We start from the raw sequence: 15,881 nt of genomic DNA, 5'->3' as shown, positions 1-15,881 counted from the left end.
AGTCTTTTGCTGTAGAGGGATCCATACACAGAGAAATGGTTTCGACCAGACATCAAGGTCCACCATGGATATAAGCCCATGTTTGACCAAGCAAACTCAAATGATGTGAATTTTCTGCACAAAGAGCCGGGACAGAGGTTACAATCTTTAAAGCAGCGCAACAATTGTGCAGTCTTGCATTGCAATTTTCGACAGATTTGATTTATTCTCTTTGGAATCTCTTAGAAGGTCTCATGAGATAAGGAGGGGTGTCTGGAGTCAAGGTCACGACCTCTGACTTCCTGTTCCTGTCTTACACTCTCCCACTGTCTCTTACTGCGAGGTGAAGGACTAGGGGTTGAAACACCGGATGCTTGGCTGGCCAAAGAAGGGGGGGGGGGGGGTGGAGAAGGAACCAAGCATTGTGGAGCTGGAAGGAGCAGGGCATTCATGGCTACCTTATAATGGTCTCAAATCTACATTCTAAGCCCATTCAATGTCTCGTGTCTTCTCCTGGGTGTATGCCATCACAGCGAGCATTATTAATGTCAGTACATGTTTCATCTTGACATATCTACAGGGTCTGAAGTAGTTACAAATTCAATGATTACACAACACAATACATGCACCCTACTGTAGTTGAAATTGGTATAAATTAGAGATACTTAAATATTACACAACAACATAGGTGCTGAAATAGTGGTGTCGAAACTAGCAAAGCCAATGCAGGAAAATAACTCCTCCACGTGCTTGCTTGAGTTGATTATCGATGAATTCGTGGATGTTTTCTCGCCAATGCTGGACAAAGTCGTTGCAATTTACACACACACACACATACGCACACCTGCACAGTGGCAGCCATCTGCGTGTGTTTGGTGCAGCCTATGGCTAACAAGTCTTTTCTAGTACCATAGAGTGGAATGGTTGGCCTTGGGTGACACAGAGATTGCAGTCCACTACCAGTCCTCCGCTGAATGAGTGGAGCTCATCACTCCAGTCATCGCACTTTCCACTTGGACACGAAGCGTTCTTGGAACATTAAACACACACACACACAAACAGGGTTTTTCCCAGCTGTTTTTCGCTGGACTTTAACTGCCACACACCAAGATCCATGCCATCTTTGTTGCAAGTATTTGGAAATGCTTCAAGAAAAATGAAGTCCGCGGTCCGGGAGTTGACACAACTCCCGACCCTGCTAATCCATGGGAGCAGTCCTTACAAAGTCGTGCCGTAAGAGTTCGGCCGCTGCCGGCCGCTCCGGTATCTTTTTACTGAAGCAGAGCTTGAGAAAGTTGCGGGCGGCCTCGGAGACGTTTGGTGGAAGTACGGGGTCCGTCTCCTGGGTGGCGATCTTGAAGATGGCTGCCATGGCCTCGTAGTCCGCCCACGGAGGCTTGGTGGTCAGCATTTCAACCACAGTACAGCCGATGCTCCTGGGGTTGAGAGACCAGCAACAGTAAACATCAACTTTCAGCAACAATAACATGATATTTGGCTGATGTCATAAAAATGGTTCTCTGAAATGCACTTGAGCATAATTTGCATGACATGTAAAGCTGCAGCTAGAAGTGTTATATCTGTGTATACTGGTAGCAATGTAGATGAAAAAGATGCTTTGATTGATGAGACAGTAACAAAGAGTGAGATCAAAGAAAGAGGAGTGTAAAAGATGCAGCCCTGTATACTGGTGTGTGAGTGTGTCCCTTTACATCATGTCCTCTGGCTTTCTCTCTGAGCTATTTTTCTAGGAAACTCTACAAGCAAGTGCTAATACTTTTGGTTTGTTTGGGGTTTCTTACCAACAGAAAAACAGTCAAAATGGTCACTCTCAGTATACGTTCTAGATAATACATCATTAAGCATCAATATCAGAGGACACAAAAACTGGATTTCTGCACATCACACAAGGAATTCAGCAACATTTAGGTGCAATCACAGTAATGAATACATAGGGTGACGGTTACATACACAAGACATTGCTGTCATCGAATATGCACTGTATTGGACAAATTAAAAACACAGGAACCGTTGTAGAGATCTGTCCAATGTGATTTATTTCATCACATTTTCACCACTTTCTATTTGGCGCCATATTAAATGTTCCAATCAAAATCATTATTATCATCATCGTCTCATCATCACTATTACTGATATTACTATTACTATTACATCACTATTACTATCCTATCAATCCCCAAGGCCAATGTAGGAGATTTTCTGTCAATTACCACATACTGGTTCTTTGCTCTAGTCCCCTTCAATAATGATTTCTTCTATTTTTCAGTTGTTCAAATATCATCATCACCAAAGTCGTCTCTAAATACTGAAAAATTCACTAAATCTTGTCATATATCACTATACTGGCGACTCCCACTACATCAAAGTCCTCTGTACCAGAAGTTTCCTTTTTATTACGTCAACATTTTGTTATACTCGCACGAATGGAGTATACAGACATACAAAACAAGAAATGATGTTGGAATCTGAATTTTTCATTTATTCTTCAAAAAATTTCTTTGTAACCGTGTTTGTTAAAAGCGGGAGCACACTGCAACTCATTTATCACTTGTGACCTCAGCACCACCTACCATACGTCGGCTTTCCTCCCGTAGCCGTCCCCATTAATGATCTCCGGACTCATCCAATAGGGCGTCCCCGTGACCGTCTTCATGCCGGTGATGTGGTTGTGTATCGTCTGGAGTCTGGTCGACGCCCCAAAGTCAGCCAGCTTCACGTTGCCTGCCGCCCTCAACACGTTGGCTCCTGGAGAAACAAGAGAACCAGGATGAATGCAAACTCTTCCCTTCATCCCCTACCTCCACAGCCCAAGACAAAACCTTTACAAAGAATTTTTGCTATGGCTCTTAAAGACACAAATACTCTAATCTTCAGGACAATTCTAGACTAGTTCAAAGTTAGTCTGAAAAGAAAGAGTAAAATTCAATAGGCACAGCAGTAAAACAGATGATTTGACAGGTAATGAACACACACTACTTACAATGTCTCTTCTACTATCGTGCATAATTGCAGTTTGTATATATCAAATTTATGTTATTTTAATGGCTACAAAGAATAACTCCAAAAGAACTGTGTTACTTGCCATTTGGGCATGATAGCACATAGTGGCATTATTTCATCCCTTTCTCATTTCAGTCTTGTGTAACAAAGGATGCATCTCATTCTTTCCTTCCATTCAAATTAAGCACATGAATGATGATCATGATATTGACCAAACTGCTCATTCTAGTGAACATAACAAAAATGTTGCCCTTGCTGGAAGCTCTGGCAGCATACATGTATTTCAAATGTTCCCCTCGTGATCACTACAAGCAGAAAACTCCATAAGTTGGCTTCATACCTTTGATGTCTCTGTGTACTATGTGATGGTCGTGTAAGTATGCAGTGCCTTCAAGAATTTGCCGGGTGTACTTTCTCGTCACCATTTCCGTCAGAGGCCCGTAGAGTCTAAGTTCATCCTTTACCGAGCCCTGCAAAGAAAAATGAATAGATACATAATGAAAAATTTGTAAAGAGGAACAAAAAATCATGACATTTTAACAAAAGGTCACACTTCCACACACCAACATCACACTGACAATAAAGACTAAAAGGATAGAAACTCACATAAAATCACATTGCCCCGTTCTTATTTGTAATAAAAGAACAAAGTGGGGGAGGGGACTCTCTAGTTTCTTGCAAACATGAACAAGAACCAACAATGAAATTCATGATAATACAACCATCTGCCTTCAATTTTTTTACAAAAGTTTGTGGAAGATCCAACCAGTGATGATGCGGCAAGATGAGGAAAAAAGGGCCAGCATAGCAGTGAACTTTGAACTCACCCCTGACATAAACTCCATGAAGATTGACAGTGTGCCATTCTCTTCCAGACAGCCATAGTATTGCACTATCCTTGGGTGCTGCAGGTTGCGTAACAGCTCAATCTCTTGCTTCAGTGATTGCACCTCCTAAAATTGGCAACAATACAACATCTGATTAAATTTCTGAATTCTTTCTTTCTTTCCTCTATATCTTTCTCTCTTTTATGCTGTGTGTGAGATTTTTCATGCCCATTGAGCACTCAGAGTGAGTGGTATGGGGCATTATAAATACCCCCTATTATCATTATCATTGTTTGCTAATGACTTTCAAGGCATTAATTGGCTTCTGATATATGCAGAGAAAAGTGGAAGTGCAAACTGAAACAAAAAAGTGAATGGTCTTCCCTAAATTGGCAATACACAAGTCATTCAGGGACGACACCTTTTCTTCAAAATAATACTGGACCACATGTGGATTAGCAATGCTTGCTTTATACACAACAGGAAAAGCAGCAACAAAATGTAGAAATATCTCTGGACAAGAATGAGAGATTACTCCACAGTGTGAAATCCTCGTTTGCAAAAGGAAAATGATCTCAATGGAAGATTGCTAGAAAAGAAGCGAATGTAACAATGATGCATCGTACACATAAAGAAGTTACGATAGACACAAAGCTAGGCTGCATGACAAGGTAACAGTCTGACAAGCTTCAACGGTTTAATGGGGGAAATATTGATAATGTAGGAAGGAATAAGAATTCCTGAATCATCCTTACTTTTCTCGCATCAGTATTGCTGTTTTCGGTTGGCACCTGCTTCACTGCTAACTCTCGTCCCGTGTCTGCATCATAGCAGACGTAGACGACACCAAACGCTCCTTGACCCAGCATCTTCCCTCGTTGCCAATTTGTCGGTGCTCTCGGCGCTACAAGAAGAAACCAAAAAAATGGGTATACAATGTCTGATGATCACGTCATTTCAACAACATAAAAGAATCAATGATGCATTTGTCCCTGAAAGTATAGGATACAGAATGGCACTGTTTATGTACTGACTGTAAAACGAGGAATGTTCACATGCATTTTAATTTTGCACATTTCGCAAGACCCAAGATTCGCAAAATCAAGTGCATCCGAAAGTTCTTGTCTGCACTTTAGGCACTGAATGCCAGCGGCAATTCATGAAAATTTCATGCCTTATTCATCTCATGTTTTAAAGTAGTTCTTTCTGTCTATCAACATCCATTAAAACAACTGATCAGCATTTCTACTTGGTTATACTTTAATCACTGTACTGACAGAGTGTTTAGAATAAAATGTCTCATTCTTGGGCAGGATTCAGCCTCAATCTTGTCCAAGAAGAAGACATTATATGCTAAACACTCTGTCAGTACAGTGGCATAGTTTGATTTCTGGGACTTCTCAGAGAGTGTACAGTGCATAACCACACAAGAACTCACAGTGGGCAGTTCTTAATCTAGATGATAACCAATTCTTACTTTTCTTTTTTCCTTTAACACCTGGTGTTGTCCTTGTCCAGGAAAAAAATGTGTGTTACACAGAGTAGCCTACACTGAGAACTGTTAAGGTTAAGCATGTGTATTACCGCAGACTGGCCTGCATTTAGTGTTGTCTAGGCAAATGTGTGCAATATATGGATTGGCCCACACCTGGTGATATTGATGTCAAACATGCATATTACACAGAGTGTGCTACACCTCGTGTTGAGATGCCATGGTGTATACTTACACCTGGTGTTGTCTAAGGCAAACGAGTGGTGATAGGACCCTGATAGACCCTCCAGGTCACCCTCTGTCCACCTCCTTGGAATGCTGCCGTCCGTATCATAGTCTGGGCTGTTTATACCGCTACTGCTGCTCCGCCCGAGCGATGACATCGAATCCGATGTCGGGGCCTGGTCATCATGCATCGACGACAGTGGCGGCCTTTTGACAGCTCGACTTGGAAATGTCTTTCGACCTGTAGCAAAGGAAACCAAATAACGGTTTATTAATGCCTTTACATTTATCTAAATTTGTCTTTTTTAGTGTGTGTTGTTGACAAGCTACAAGTTCATAAGACATTCAGAAAAGAGAACTGTTTTTGAGAGAGAGCTGTTTGCATAACTTTACAGCAGTACAAATGACAAGGAAAGCTTGAATTCAAAGTCACAAATGTTGTGAACCCCCCCCCCCAAAAAAAAAGGAAGTCTTTCACATGTTTAGCCTTTCCACCTAGCATTCTTTCCTCCATGTCTATGCACAAACATCTCAAAAGGTTTTAATCAAAAAATTCTTTTCATGGCAAGGTTCAGCTGACTTATAGGTCTCTGCAAAGCATGCTCACGTACTGTATACGCTGTTATTTTCGCGTACAGATATTTTCGCGAATGAGGAGGTCACAGACATTTTCACGAGATGTTGTTTTCGCGAATTGACACAGAGGCTTACATAAGCGCACTACTACCTCAGCGTATGGTCACATTTTCGCATGTTGTTAAATTCGCCGTCCAATTGTGATTTGCAGCTTATACAGCAAGTCTAAAACAATTTTCATTGAACTTCTCACTCCTAGCATTTGTGTCTCTTATACTGTCAGTGTCATCTAAGTCACTATTCACTTTTCTCAGCGACTTTGCCTATGGATTATCTATATCAAATTCGAAATGGGATTTGGCTCAATCATTTCCTTTATTTAGTTCACTTTCTTTTTGCGAGAGGGAAGCAATGCTTCCTTCAATCAATCAATGTCACCTGCAGAAGATGCTCACGAAGCATGAACCACTGTCAAAGGGACGTAAAACATTGTACAAGTGGAAACGAAAAACCCTCAAAGTGCAACACGCAGTCCCGAAAATCCTCATCTATCACTTTCCCAGGCGATTTGCTTCCGTTATGAAAGATGTCTTACCATCATCTGTGTCTATTCTTGAAGACTTGACGCTCTGTCTCGACGGGAATGTGCCTCCTTTGATCATCCCTCGACCAACCTGAGAGTTTTCTGCTCATAGAATCAGAAGAAAAGAGTATGAGATGTTACAATCAATCAATAATTACTATCACTGACTATCACTGAATACTATTCAAAACTATTCACACACAAAAAAAGAAGAAAATATCAATCAATCATTCTTGTGATTGCAACTGATTAACAATTCATTCATATGAATAAATAATTCTTGTGACTAAATCTGAAGCTGAAGAGCTTAAGAGAGTAAAGTTTGTATGCACTCTCTGCAAATGAACAACTAAGTATGGAAGTAATTTTTTTTTTCAATTGAGTTGCCAGCTTACATGTACAATCAGCCAATGGGGTCGTGGAAATAATCTCTCTTCTTAACAACAGAAACAAACTGGTTTTTTGAAGACATGATAATCACACTAATAAGATTGCCTACATATGAACAAACTCGAGTTCCTTTTTCTGGAAAATCTACGAGAATGAAACATCGCAATGCCATATGAGAACATGTTAAACCATTAGAGACAAAAACAAGTATATTATATGTATGATAATCTCATGTGTAAACAGAACCACAGAAAATTAGCTCGTGTGTAGGACTGTGGTCATCTTACTAGGAGGAAGTGGTTCAACTCTGTATTTATTGCAAGACAGAGCCACCCAGAATGTCTTACCTAAGTCTTCGTGATTAGCACAGCTTTGTGACTTGAAAATCTTCCCTGTGGCGCTGTGGGGAGTAAGAAATCAAAGCAGAGTTGAACATACATTTGTTCTTTATATTTATTTTCTATTATTTTACTGTTCACTTCTGACCTTTACTAGCTGATCTGCTGGACGAACGAAAAGTTCTAGGAAAGGACAGGCAAATGCTATTGTTAGATTTGTAGTATGATGGTATGCTGGATACTTTGTTTTACAAGGGAAATTCATGTTTGAATAATCTTCAGGTGGCATAGAAATAAAGGACATGTACATTCCACAGCTACTATAATAATATATTCCACGATATGTAATGTTTACCATGTTCAAAGTGACATTATGACATTTATGTGTCTGTCATACTTTAAGTCTGCCTGTCATCAGAAGTCATGAATGACTTTAACCTTCTACGGTGTGACTGTTATGTGAGAGGACCGACAATATCACACATCCCATTCAGTTTTCTCCTTTACATGCAATCATTCTCAAAATCCCAAGTCAGATTGTGGACACTGACGTGACTAAATCCCACGCATTGTATGATGTGATAGCTGGGCCTTGAACACCCGGTCAGCATTTGTAAGTTTTCTCTGCTTCACAGCTTAAAACCAGGCTAATCCTTCTCTCACAATGTCACATGGCATTACACACTCTTGATGCGATTACTCCAAGCTGTTACTTTAGTGAGCTTCAAGGTACATTCTTAGCACTATCTGACAGCCAGGATATATGACTTTAAGCCTACTCTGGATACAAGATAGCAAGACAGGATTTAAGGAATGTGAATAGTGGATATTCCACAGAACTTCACAGAATATATCACTTATTAAGATGACAGTACAACAGACATTCACAGCTTCTGGCGCTGTATCTTAATAGCCAGAAACAAGTGTAGACAGTAGCTATAGCAAATCTATACAGTACTAAAGCCTGCTGTTACATTCTCATGACGACAGCAGCTATATGTGGGACTATGTTGTCTTCTTTAAAACCATTAACCCCTTGGTTTCTTTGTGTGAGTGTTTTTAAGTCAATACCTCTCACAGCTTGGTAGGATGGTCTATGGGTAGGGATGGAGAGAAATAAGTATGTGTTTGTTTGAGATTCTCAGGAAAGTGCCAAGTTTACTGCGATTATGACAGTGACTGCCTGCGCATGAGGGTGAAAACAATGAGCAGAAAATCCTCTTCCGGTGTCTGAGAAGATGTGGAAGCTCGACGTGAAAAGAAAAGTGAAACTCACTTTCTATCTGTAGTTAAAAGCTCATCAATTTTAAAACTGCAGATTGGTCAAGGTCAACTGCACGCAGTACATACTTTGGTTTCATGAAGGGCTAGTTCAGGAAAGTTAAACAACGTGAACTGCATTCACTTCAAAACCATAGATCTCACATTTAAGTTATCAACAGCACATCCTTTCCTTAAAAAACTAGTTTCCAATTTCTAGATTGTCCCCTGCCTGTGTAATAAAATGCAAAGCATGATAAAATGATACTCAAGACTAATTTTCCTCTCTCTTCTCATTAATTATCACCAAGTCCGTCTCACTTAGTGCGTATACATACCTTCCTAACGAATGGCTGCCCATTCTGATTTTATCTAGTGACTGTTGGCTACCATCTGGGCTGCCCATTATTCTCTGAAAAAACAAAAGAACAAGAACAAAAACAAAGTCACACATCAGTGTGAGATTGGCCATTTAACCATTGTGGATTCAAGACAATTTCCATCATATATTCAATGACATAATTATTTATATATTCTAACATTTGTGAGTTCTCTCTTAACTGGGAAAAGATGTTGACTCAAATTGCATTAGACATATATTTTAAACCTTCTCATAGGATCTTGCTGGCATGAACATATTATATTTGTGGTTATTCCTAAATTGCTTTCAACCAGTAAAGTAACAACAAATGGAAAATACAATTTGCTCCAGCTTCAAACAAATCTTTTCTTTTAACACGTTTATCTGCCATGAAATATCAGTTAAAAATGTTCTGACCTCCCCCCCCCCCAAAAAAAAAAAAACACCTTAAAGGACAAGTTCACCTTCATAAACATAAGGATTGAGAAAATGCAACAATATTAGTAGAACACATCAGTGAAAGTTTGAGGAAAATTGCACAATCGATGCAAAAGTTATGAATTTTTTAAATTTTTGTGTTGGAACCGCTGGATGAGGAGACTACTACAGCTTGTGAGTCATATGCGTACAATAGTATAAAGAAAATGTAAAAGAAAATTCAACATATTTTCACTTTTTTGGCATAATAAAAGTGCACTTGACTTGCCTCTTTCTAAAGGCAGGGGGAATAATATTACCCATAACATTTGTCGGTAGCGAGTCAGGGGAATGTGTACTTTTTTCAAAAGATGGAATTTTGTGAAATTCTCTTTATATTTTCCTTATATTGTTGTACGCATGTGACATCTAAGTTATTCATACACTGCAGTAGTCTTCTCATCCAGCGGGTACTGCACAAAAACTTCAAAAATTCATAACTTTTGAACGGATTGTCTGATTTTCCTCAAACTTTCAATGATGTGTTCTACTAATATTGCTACATTCTCTCAATCCTTATGTTTATGAAGGTGAACTTGTCCTTTAATATATGAAGGGATAACAAGACCACAACCTGCACATTAAATCTTGGGACTTTTCATGGCAAATTGGACCTACATGTAACTCTTTTCCAATTAGCAGCATAACTTTCAAAGATTATTGTAGACAATGGTAGTATGGCTTGCTTATGACACATTCATGTGTCAATCAACTTACATCTTCAGGTGGTTCTGGAATGAAGGCCCCCTCCCCAAACGACTGGTGTCGTGCCATACTGGGTAGTTCAGCGTCCGCCGGCACGTATCCGGGGGGCGGCGACGGGTTCGCGTTGTCACGTGTGGGCATCTCCTGGGTGGAGAAGCGTTTGTAGGCCTCCTGGCTGTGGCCACCCCGTCCCCCCATCTGGGGGTCTTGGGGGACGGATTGAGACCTGGCTGGCGACGTATGCTTTGTGCCTCCGCTTCGTATCTGCGTGTTAGGGGGGAGGGCGAAATTTTTTTCTTTGATCAGTACCCTTCACATATCATTCTTTGTATTTTTGTAAAAATCAAAATTTTCATCACGATGTCTACATTGAGATATCAACGCTTGGTATACAAAATATTCACTTTTGATTAAAGCTCGATACTCAATCATTGGACTTATATTACGGATCTGACTAGTCGAAAGTCATGTCACACTTTTAATTTACATTTTGTAAACTTTGGGTAGAATGGCTAGTTCAGATATAAAAGCTACTATGCTATCCAGAAGAATTACAATGATCATGCACACTCCTATCACCATTTCGTTTCTCAAGCGTGATATGATGACTACATTCTTCTCTAAAAAGGGGCAACATGATCTGAGGTCGTATATATTGATAATATACATTTTTTGTTTTTACATTAAGATCCCACATTACTTTAAAGACTGAGTGCTCTGGTCTTATTTCTTGTCCTATTTAGCTTTGATGATGATAAACACTTGCTGCTACCATGAAATTCACAACCGCCTTCGTACAATTCATACAAACTAAGCTCACCATATCAAGGACAGCTAGTGAGACATAGCTGAATACTGAAACTTACCGCCGTATCATAGAGTTCTCTTTTGGAGCTCCCATTGTTGTTTGACGATGCTGCCGTTACCATGGACGCGGGAGTGAGGTGAACTCTGAGACTCTTGGCGTTTGGATTGGCATCCGTTATCTCCACGGCCTGACTTAGGTCTTTCTGGTCCTTAATTGGTATTAATAACTGTAGGTGAAAGGGAAACAATTAGCCATTATGGTGATGTCGAACATACTAGATGAAAAGAGTATCTGTAAAATACTGATCAGGAAATTAACGCTCTCTCTTCATGCTGATTACTGATACATGTCCAGTCCCTCTTGTTCTTGACTCCTCTAGTGCTGCATACATACTAAAACAGCTTAAACATCTATCACTCATTCAAATGTGTGAAGACATATCCACTCGGGGGAACCACATGTGATCACTGTAACACAGGTTCATGTAAAACACATGATCTATTACCACAGCATTTCATGAGATCTCTTTGATAGTCACTATACAGATAACAGTGTCTGCTATGGCATTCCATTGCTGAGATAGGTCAGGCCACACATCATTCCTCGTCTTGAAGCTCCAGTAAATCCTTTAACCCATTGAGGACGAGTCCCGAGTATACTTGGGCAGGTGTCCATGGGAAATGCGTGTTGTAGCAAAATCAGTCTGTCCTCAACGGGTTAACACGGAAGTCATGAGAGTAACTGACTAACTTTGCATTAATCAGTGAATTCTAGAAAAGACTGACACATTTTTGACAGGGCAGCTAGAGTATCGACGATGTAGATGACAGAAATGAATTTCAAGAAAATCCATGCAAGAGATATACATGTAAACAAATATGTGGGACTGATGATATCAATTCCTTATGCAAAACATCACAATACACAACATGTACAATTGAAAATTTGGTGTCAGAGACATTTTCTTGGATGTGTGGTCATGTGAAAAATTAAAAGGCTTACCGATGATGCATTGTTGTGATTTGTCAGAAACATTTCCAAAGGTTGACCGAAAGTCGTTCTGGCCTTCTGCACGAGGTCATCGTACTTGAGTGGCCGTGGGATAAGCAGCATTCTGAAAAAATAAAAATGAATAAAATAAAAGAAGCCTTTGGATTATTCATCAATGCAATTACATTATTGGCCTGATGACAAATCTAGTTTGGGGACATGAACCATTGGATGATCATTCTTCATGAATACTAACGCTCAAAAGGATACAACCATTCTAAGGATATAAAACCACTTCAGTAGCAAGGAATTCAATTGAGAAATCAACAAAATGTGGTGAAAATTATATCCTGACAAGCTATGGCTGTATGACAAAATTGTTGGACTCCAACGCTACACCTTGAGTGTTTTTTTATTGGCTGCAGGACATCCATGAAATTGTTTAACAAAATTCTGCATCAACCACTGTAAAAAGCTTGCAATGTCCACATTTACTTCCTTTATTCAAATGAAAGCTTGACAAACCTCTACCGTGCATGGAAGAGTCATCTTTGAATGTGAAAACACACACCTAACTTCTTACTTTTCTCTGCTGTGTTCCTATCATCCAATCTTGATTACTATCGAGAAAAATCTCGTCATACTGTGATCGATATCTGTATGAATTATACCCACAAGATGAGGGCCAGAGACTCACCTAGTGCCATCTAATGTACATACTGTAAAACATGATATATTCGTGGCATGAAATTTTCGCGAATTGGAGCTGACAGCCTTTTTCGCGGCATGAAATTTTCGTGAATTGCCACTGGCGTTCAATGCATGTAGTGTAGACAAAAACTTTCACGTGCATTTTAATTTCGCGAATTTTGGCGCTCGCGAAATTTGTGAAATTAAAATGCACGCGAAAATTTCTCGTTTTACAGTATTTCACAGATAACCCAGCACCTAACCAAAGCAGCTGTACTGTGGATGACCACAAATTATGCACGTGACAGAATCTTGCTTTCACTCACCGTCACTCACTTTTAACCCAACATGGATGTAGAGAATACTGTAAATGTGGACATTTTCGCACGATTAATTTCTCGCGCTGAGCGGCTCAAAAACATATTCGCGGGTTCTTGAATTCGTGCTTTGCAATTGTCAACCCACTCAAAATGTGCAGAGGTAAGATTGTGAAGATATTTTCGCAGGTTTTAGAATTTGCGCTAGTCAAAAGTAGCGCGAAATACACAAAAATTAGTGTAATGCGAAAATTTTTGCATTTACAGGATATCAATACTTTTTAGTGAGCAGTCAAAGAGGGGATTCATGCAGTCCCCCCCCCCACCATGCCCCTCAATCTTAAAAATGGACTTTTAAGCAGTTAATGAGCCACTGGCGCAGCAAGAAGGAGTCAATTCCCATGTGCCACATAAAAGCGTGACTGATCATAACATCTGAGTGTGAGCTTGAAGTCATTTGTGTGCTCGACAAACTATCCAACAAAAACGGTTGCAAAAGGTTGCAAAAGGTTGACACCTTTGCACCGAAAAACACAAAATCGTGTGGGAATAGAAAAGGGAGGGGAAAAAACCCGAGAAAACAAAGAGAAAAGGTTTGACTCATTGTTGATGATGCTGCAGATGAAGAACGGAAAACGATATGAATCTCTTCCAGATTTGCCCTCACCCACTCCTCCGCCAAAGCCGACAATTGGCTCTCCGCTTTCTTGGAGATCGTTGCATTCGAGCTTGCAGCAATGGCGGGGAAATTCGCTAACAAGGCTGTGATTTATTGGGAGGAAATTGGATGTGACCTATCTAGGAGAAATAAGCGATAGCATCTCCTCTACTGCTGTCACAACAGTGCAGCGCAGGAACTTGGCAGGGCTGTAAAGTATCTCGGAATATTTGCAGATTCTCTCCAAACGTGTGACTGCACAGTGCGCTGTCCCTACAGTCACCTCCTGGACAGAATTCTAGAAAACGCATCTTAGAGGTAGCAGTCCCTCCACCGAAAATGTCTTTCGCAGTTTGTTTTTATGTTTGTTTGCGTTCTTTTTTTCTTTTTTTTTAAAGTAAAAAGATCTTATTGGTATTGGAGAAGATACCTTTAGAGCATAATATCATTTTTTTCCTAATTTTGAAAAGGAAACCAATTTAATGTGAATACCTGCTCTTAGGAGGTGCTAGTTCAAGGCAAAGGGACTCGTTTTATAATGAGGCACTACGTAACAGCTACAGAAGGCTTGTAGGAAGGATTAGTTCAGTGTCAAAAGAATGCTTTGAGAAAGACTCAACCTACATCTGTATGTCCAAAAGAACTGCTTTGTAAGGGGCTACTTCAGGGCAAGCAGATAACTTGAAGGGGCTATTTAAGGGTTAGGACTTGTCATTTGGAAGGAGGAGAGGAGGGGTGGAACAAGACTAGAAAAAATTATATTCTGCGTACATTGTTATACCGAAAAGTCATGACAAAACAAGTGTTTGGCATTACTGTCTTCCTTTGTTTCATAACTGATGATACATGCAGTTTAAAGTACAGACAACAATTGTACTAACATAAGAAATGAGCAGATTCCAACCAGTGTTCCTAATATACACAGCAAAGCTGGAGAAGTATTTAGTTTCATATTTCATGGTGTGAGAGAGAGGTATAGAACGAGGCATTATATCATAGAAATGGGATAGTGCGAAAGCGGAAATTGCCATGGTACATGTACTTTAAAGACATCCACAAGGCATGCTCAAACTTAAACTTATGTGGTAATGCTTGCACTTCAGGTGAACATTATGCAAAAGCCTTTGATATAGCGAATGTAAATAGTTGGCCTTATTATGTCTGGGTCTTTTTATTTTTAAATTTATATCAATCATGATTAATTTCCCATAAAGATGTTTTTTTCTGATGCAATTCTCCCCATAAAAAGAGCTATCGCCTTACAATCTGCGGCTGCCCTTTAAAATCACTTCCTCGGCTTCCCCGTGTAATTCCCCGAAGAACATGACGGACTTCATAATGCCTTGGAATTCCAGAAAGGTCAGCCCAGGGAATCTTCATGATTCAATATCAAATTGAATATCATGTTTCTCACTCACAGCTCACTTTTAATATCCTGTTCCTCTAAGTAGCAGTTCAAATCACCCTCAAGTTGAGGTGACACATGGACACATGGACAGTGTAGGGGGTAAAAATGTATGAATTCATCACATATATAAAGCTTCCACAAAACCAGAGATGGCTGTTATTAAAGTTTCTGGCTAAAAAATAAATGACTGTAGCTGATTTGCCAAATTCAGAGAAAATAAGCAGCCAAATTTTAGATGCAAGGATTTGAAAACATGACGACTAATTTCATCTCTCTATGATTACAATCGATCATTTGTATGACAGACAAAGGTTTATCCAGTCATGACACATTAGCATGCCTATCCAGCATCATACAAGTAGGCATAGAAGACATAAAGCAATATGCCCAAATATTTTGTCAATTAGAATAATGAAACTGCCAAAAGGAATGGCCTTAACCAGAAATTACATACCAATATGGAAATCATGCCACTATTAGAGAGAAAGAGACAGACAGACAGACAGACAGACAGACAAAGACAAAATACAAATACACATACAAACCATAAATGGAATATAAAATCAACATTTTTTTACTCACCTCTTTTCGCCATTGTACTCGAACTTGACTCTGATTTCATTTTGCTGGAATGGAGAAAAAAAATGAATACATAAATTCCATTGAATATGAAGGCACATTCTTCTTAGATTATAACAAATAACAATGAACAAAAATACAGGGCGACTATCTGAAACCCTGTGAGTGATCTCATGTCTTGGGGCAGTTGATATCTT

At 39.6% G+C, this 15,881-nt stretch overlaps 1 protein-coding gene across 1 annotated transcript in view; it reads right to left on the bottom strand.

Moving 5' to 3' along the window:
- Window positions 1-1,084: 1,084 nt before the first annotated feature.
- LOC139717991 (mitogen-activated protein kinase kinase kinase 3-like) overlaps window positions 1,085-15,881 on the bottom strand; it is a 117,545-nt gene continuing 102,748 nt past the window's right edge. Inside the window, exons 5-17 of the mRNA XM_071629480.1 lie at window positions 15,688-15,731; window positions 12,045-12,156; window positions 11,101-11,268; window positions 10,247-10,498; window positions 9,030-9,103; window positions 7,441-7,493; window positions 6,716-6,805; window positions 5,555-5,785; window positions 4,583-4,731; window positions 3,828-3,953; window positions 3,341-3,470; window positions 2,571-2,745; window positions 1,085-1,415 (exon numbers count right to left, since the gene is read on the bottom strand). Coding sequence (XP_071485581.1) covers window positions 1,178-1,415; window positions 2,571-2,745; window positions 3,341-3,470; window positions 3,828-3,953; window positions 4,583-4,731; window positions 5,555-5,785; window positions 6,716-6,805; window positions 7,441-7,493; window positions 9,030-9,103; window positions 10,247-10,498; window positions 11,101-11,268; window positions 12,045-12,156; window positions 15,688-15,731 — 1,842 coding nt within the window. The 3' untranslated portion in view covers window positions 1,085-1,177. The remainder of the gene's footprint in view (window positions 1,416-2,570; window positions 2,746-3,340; window positions 3,471-3,827; window positions 3,954-4,582; window positions 4,732-5,554; window positions 5,786-6,715; window positions 6,806-7,440; window positions 7,494-9,029; window positions 9,104-10,246; window positions 10,499-11,100; window positions 11,269-12,044; window positions 12,157-15,687; window positions 15,732-15,881) is intronic.

Source organism: Diadema antillarum, unplaced genomic scaffold, assembly GCF_040938485.1.
Source record: "Diadema antillarum isolate AM-2024a unplaced genomic scaffold, OU_Dant_1.0 scf00000086, whole genome shotgun sequence".
NCBI classification, from domain to species: Eukaryota; Metazoa; Echinodermata; class Echinoidea; order Diadematoida; family Diadematidae; genus Diadema; species Diadema antillarum.
This window is presented reverse-complemented; position numbering and strand designations above follow the sequence as displayed.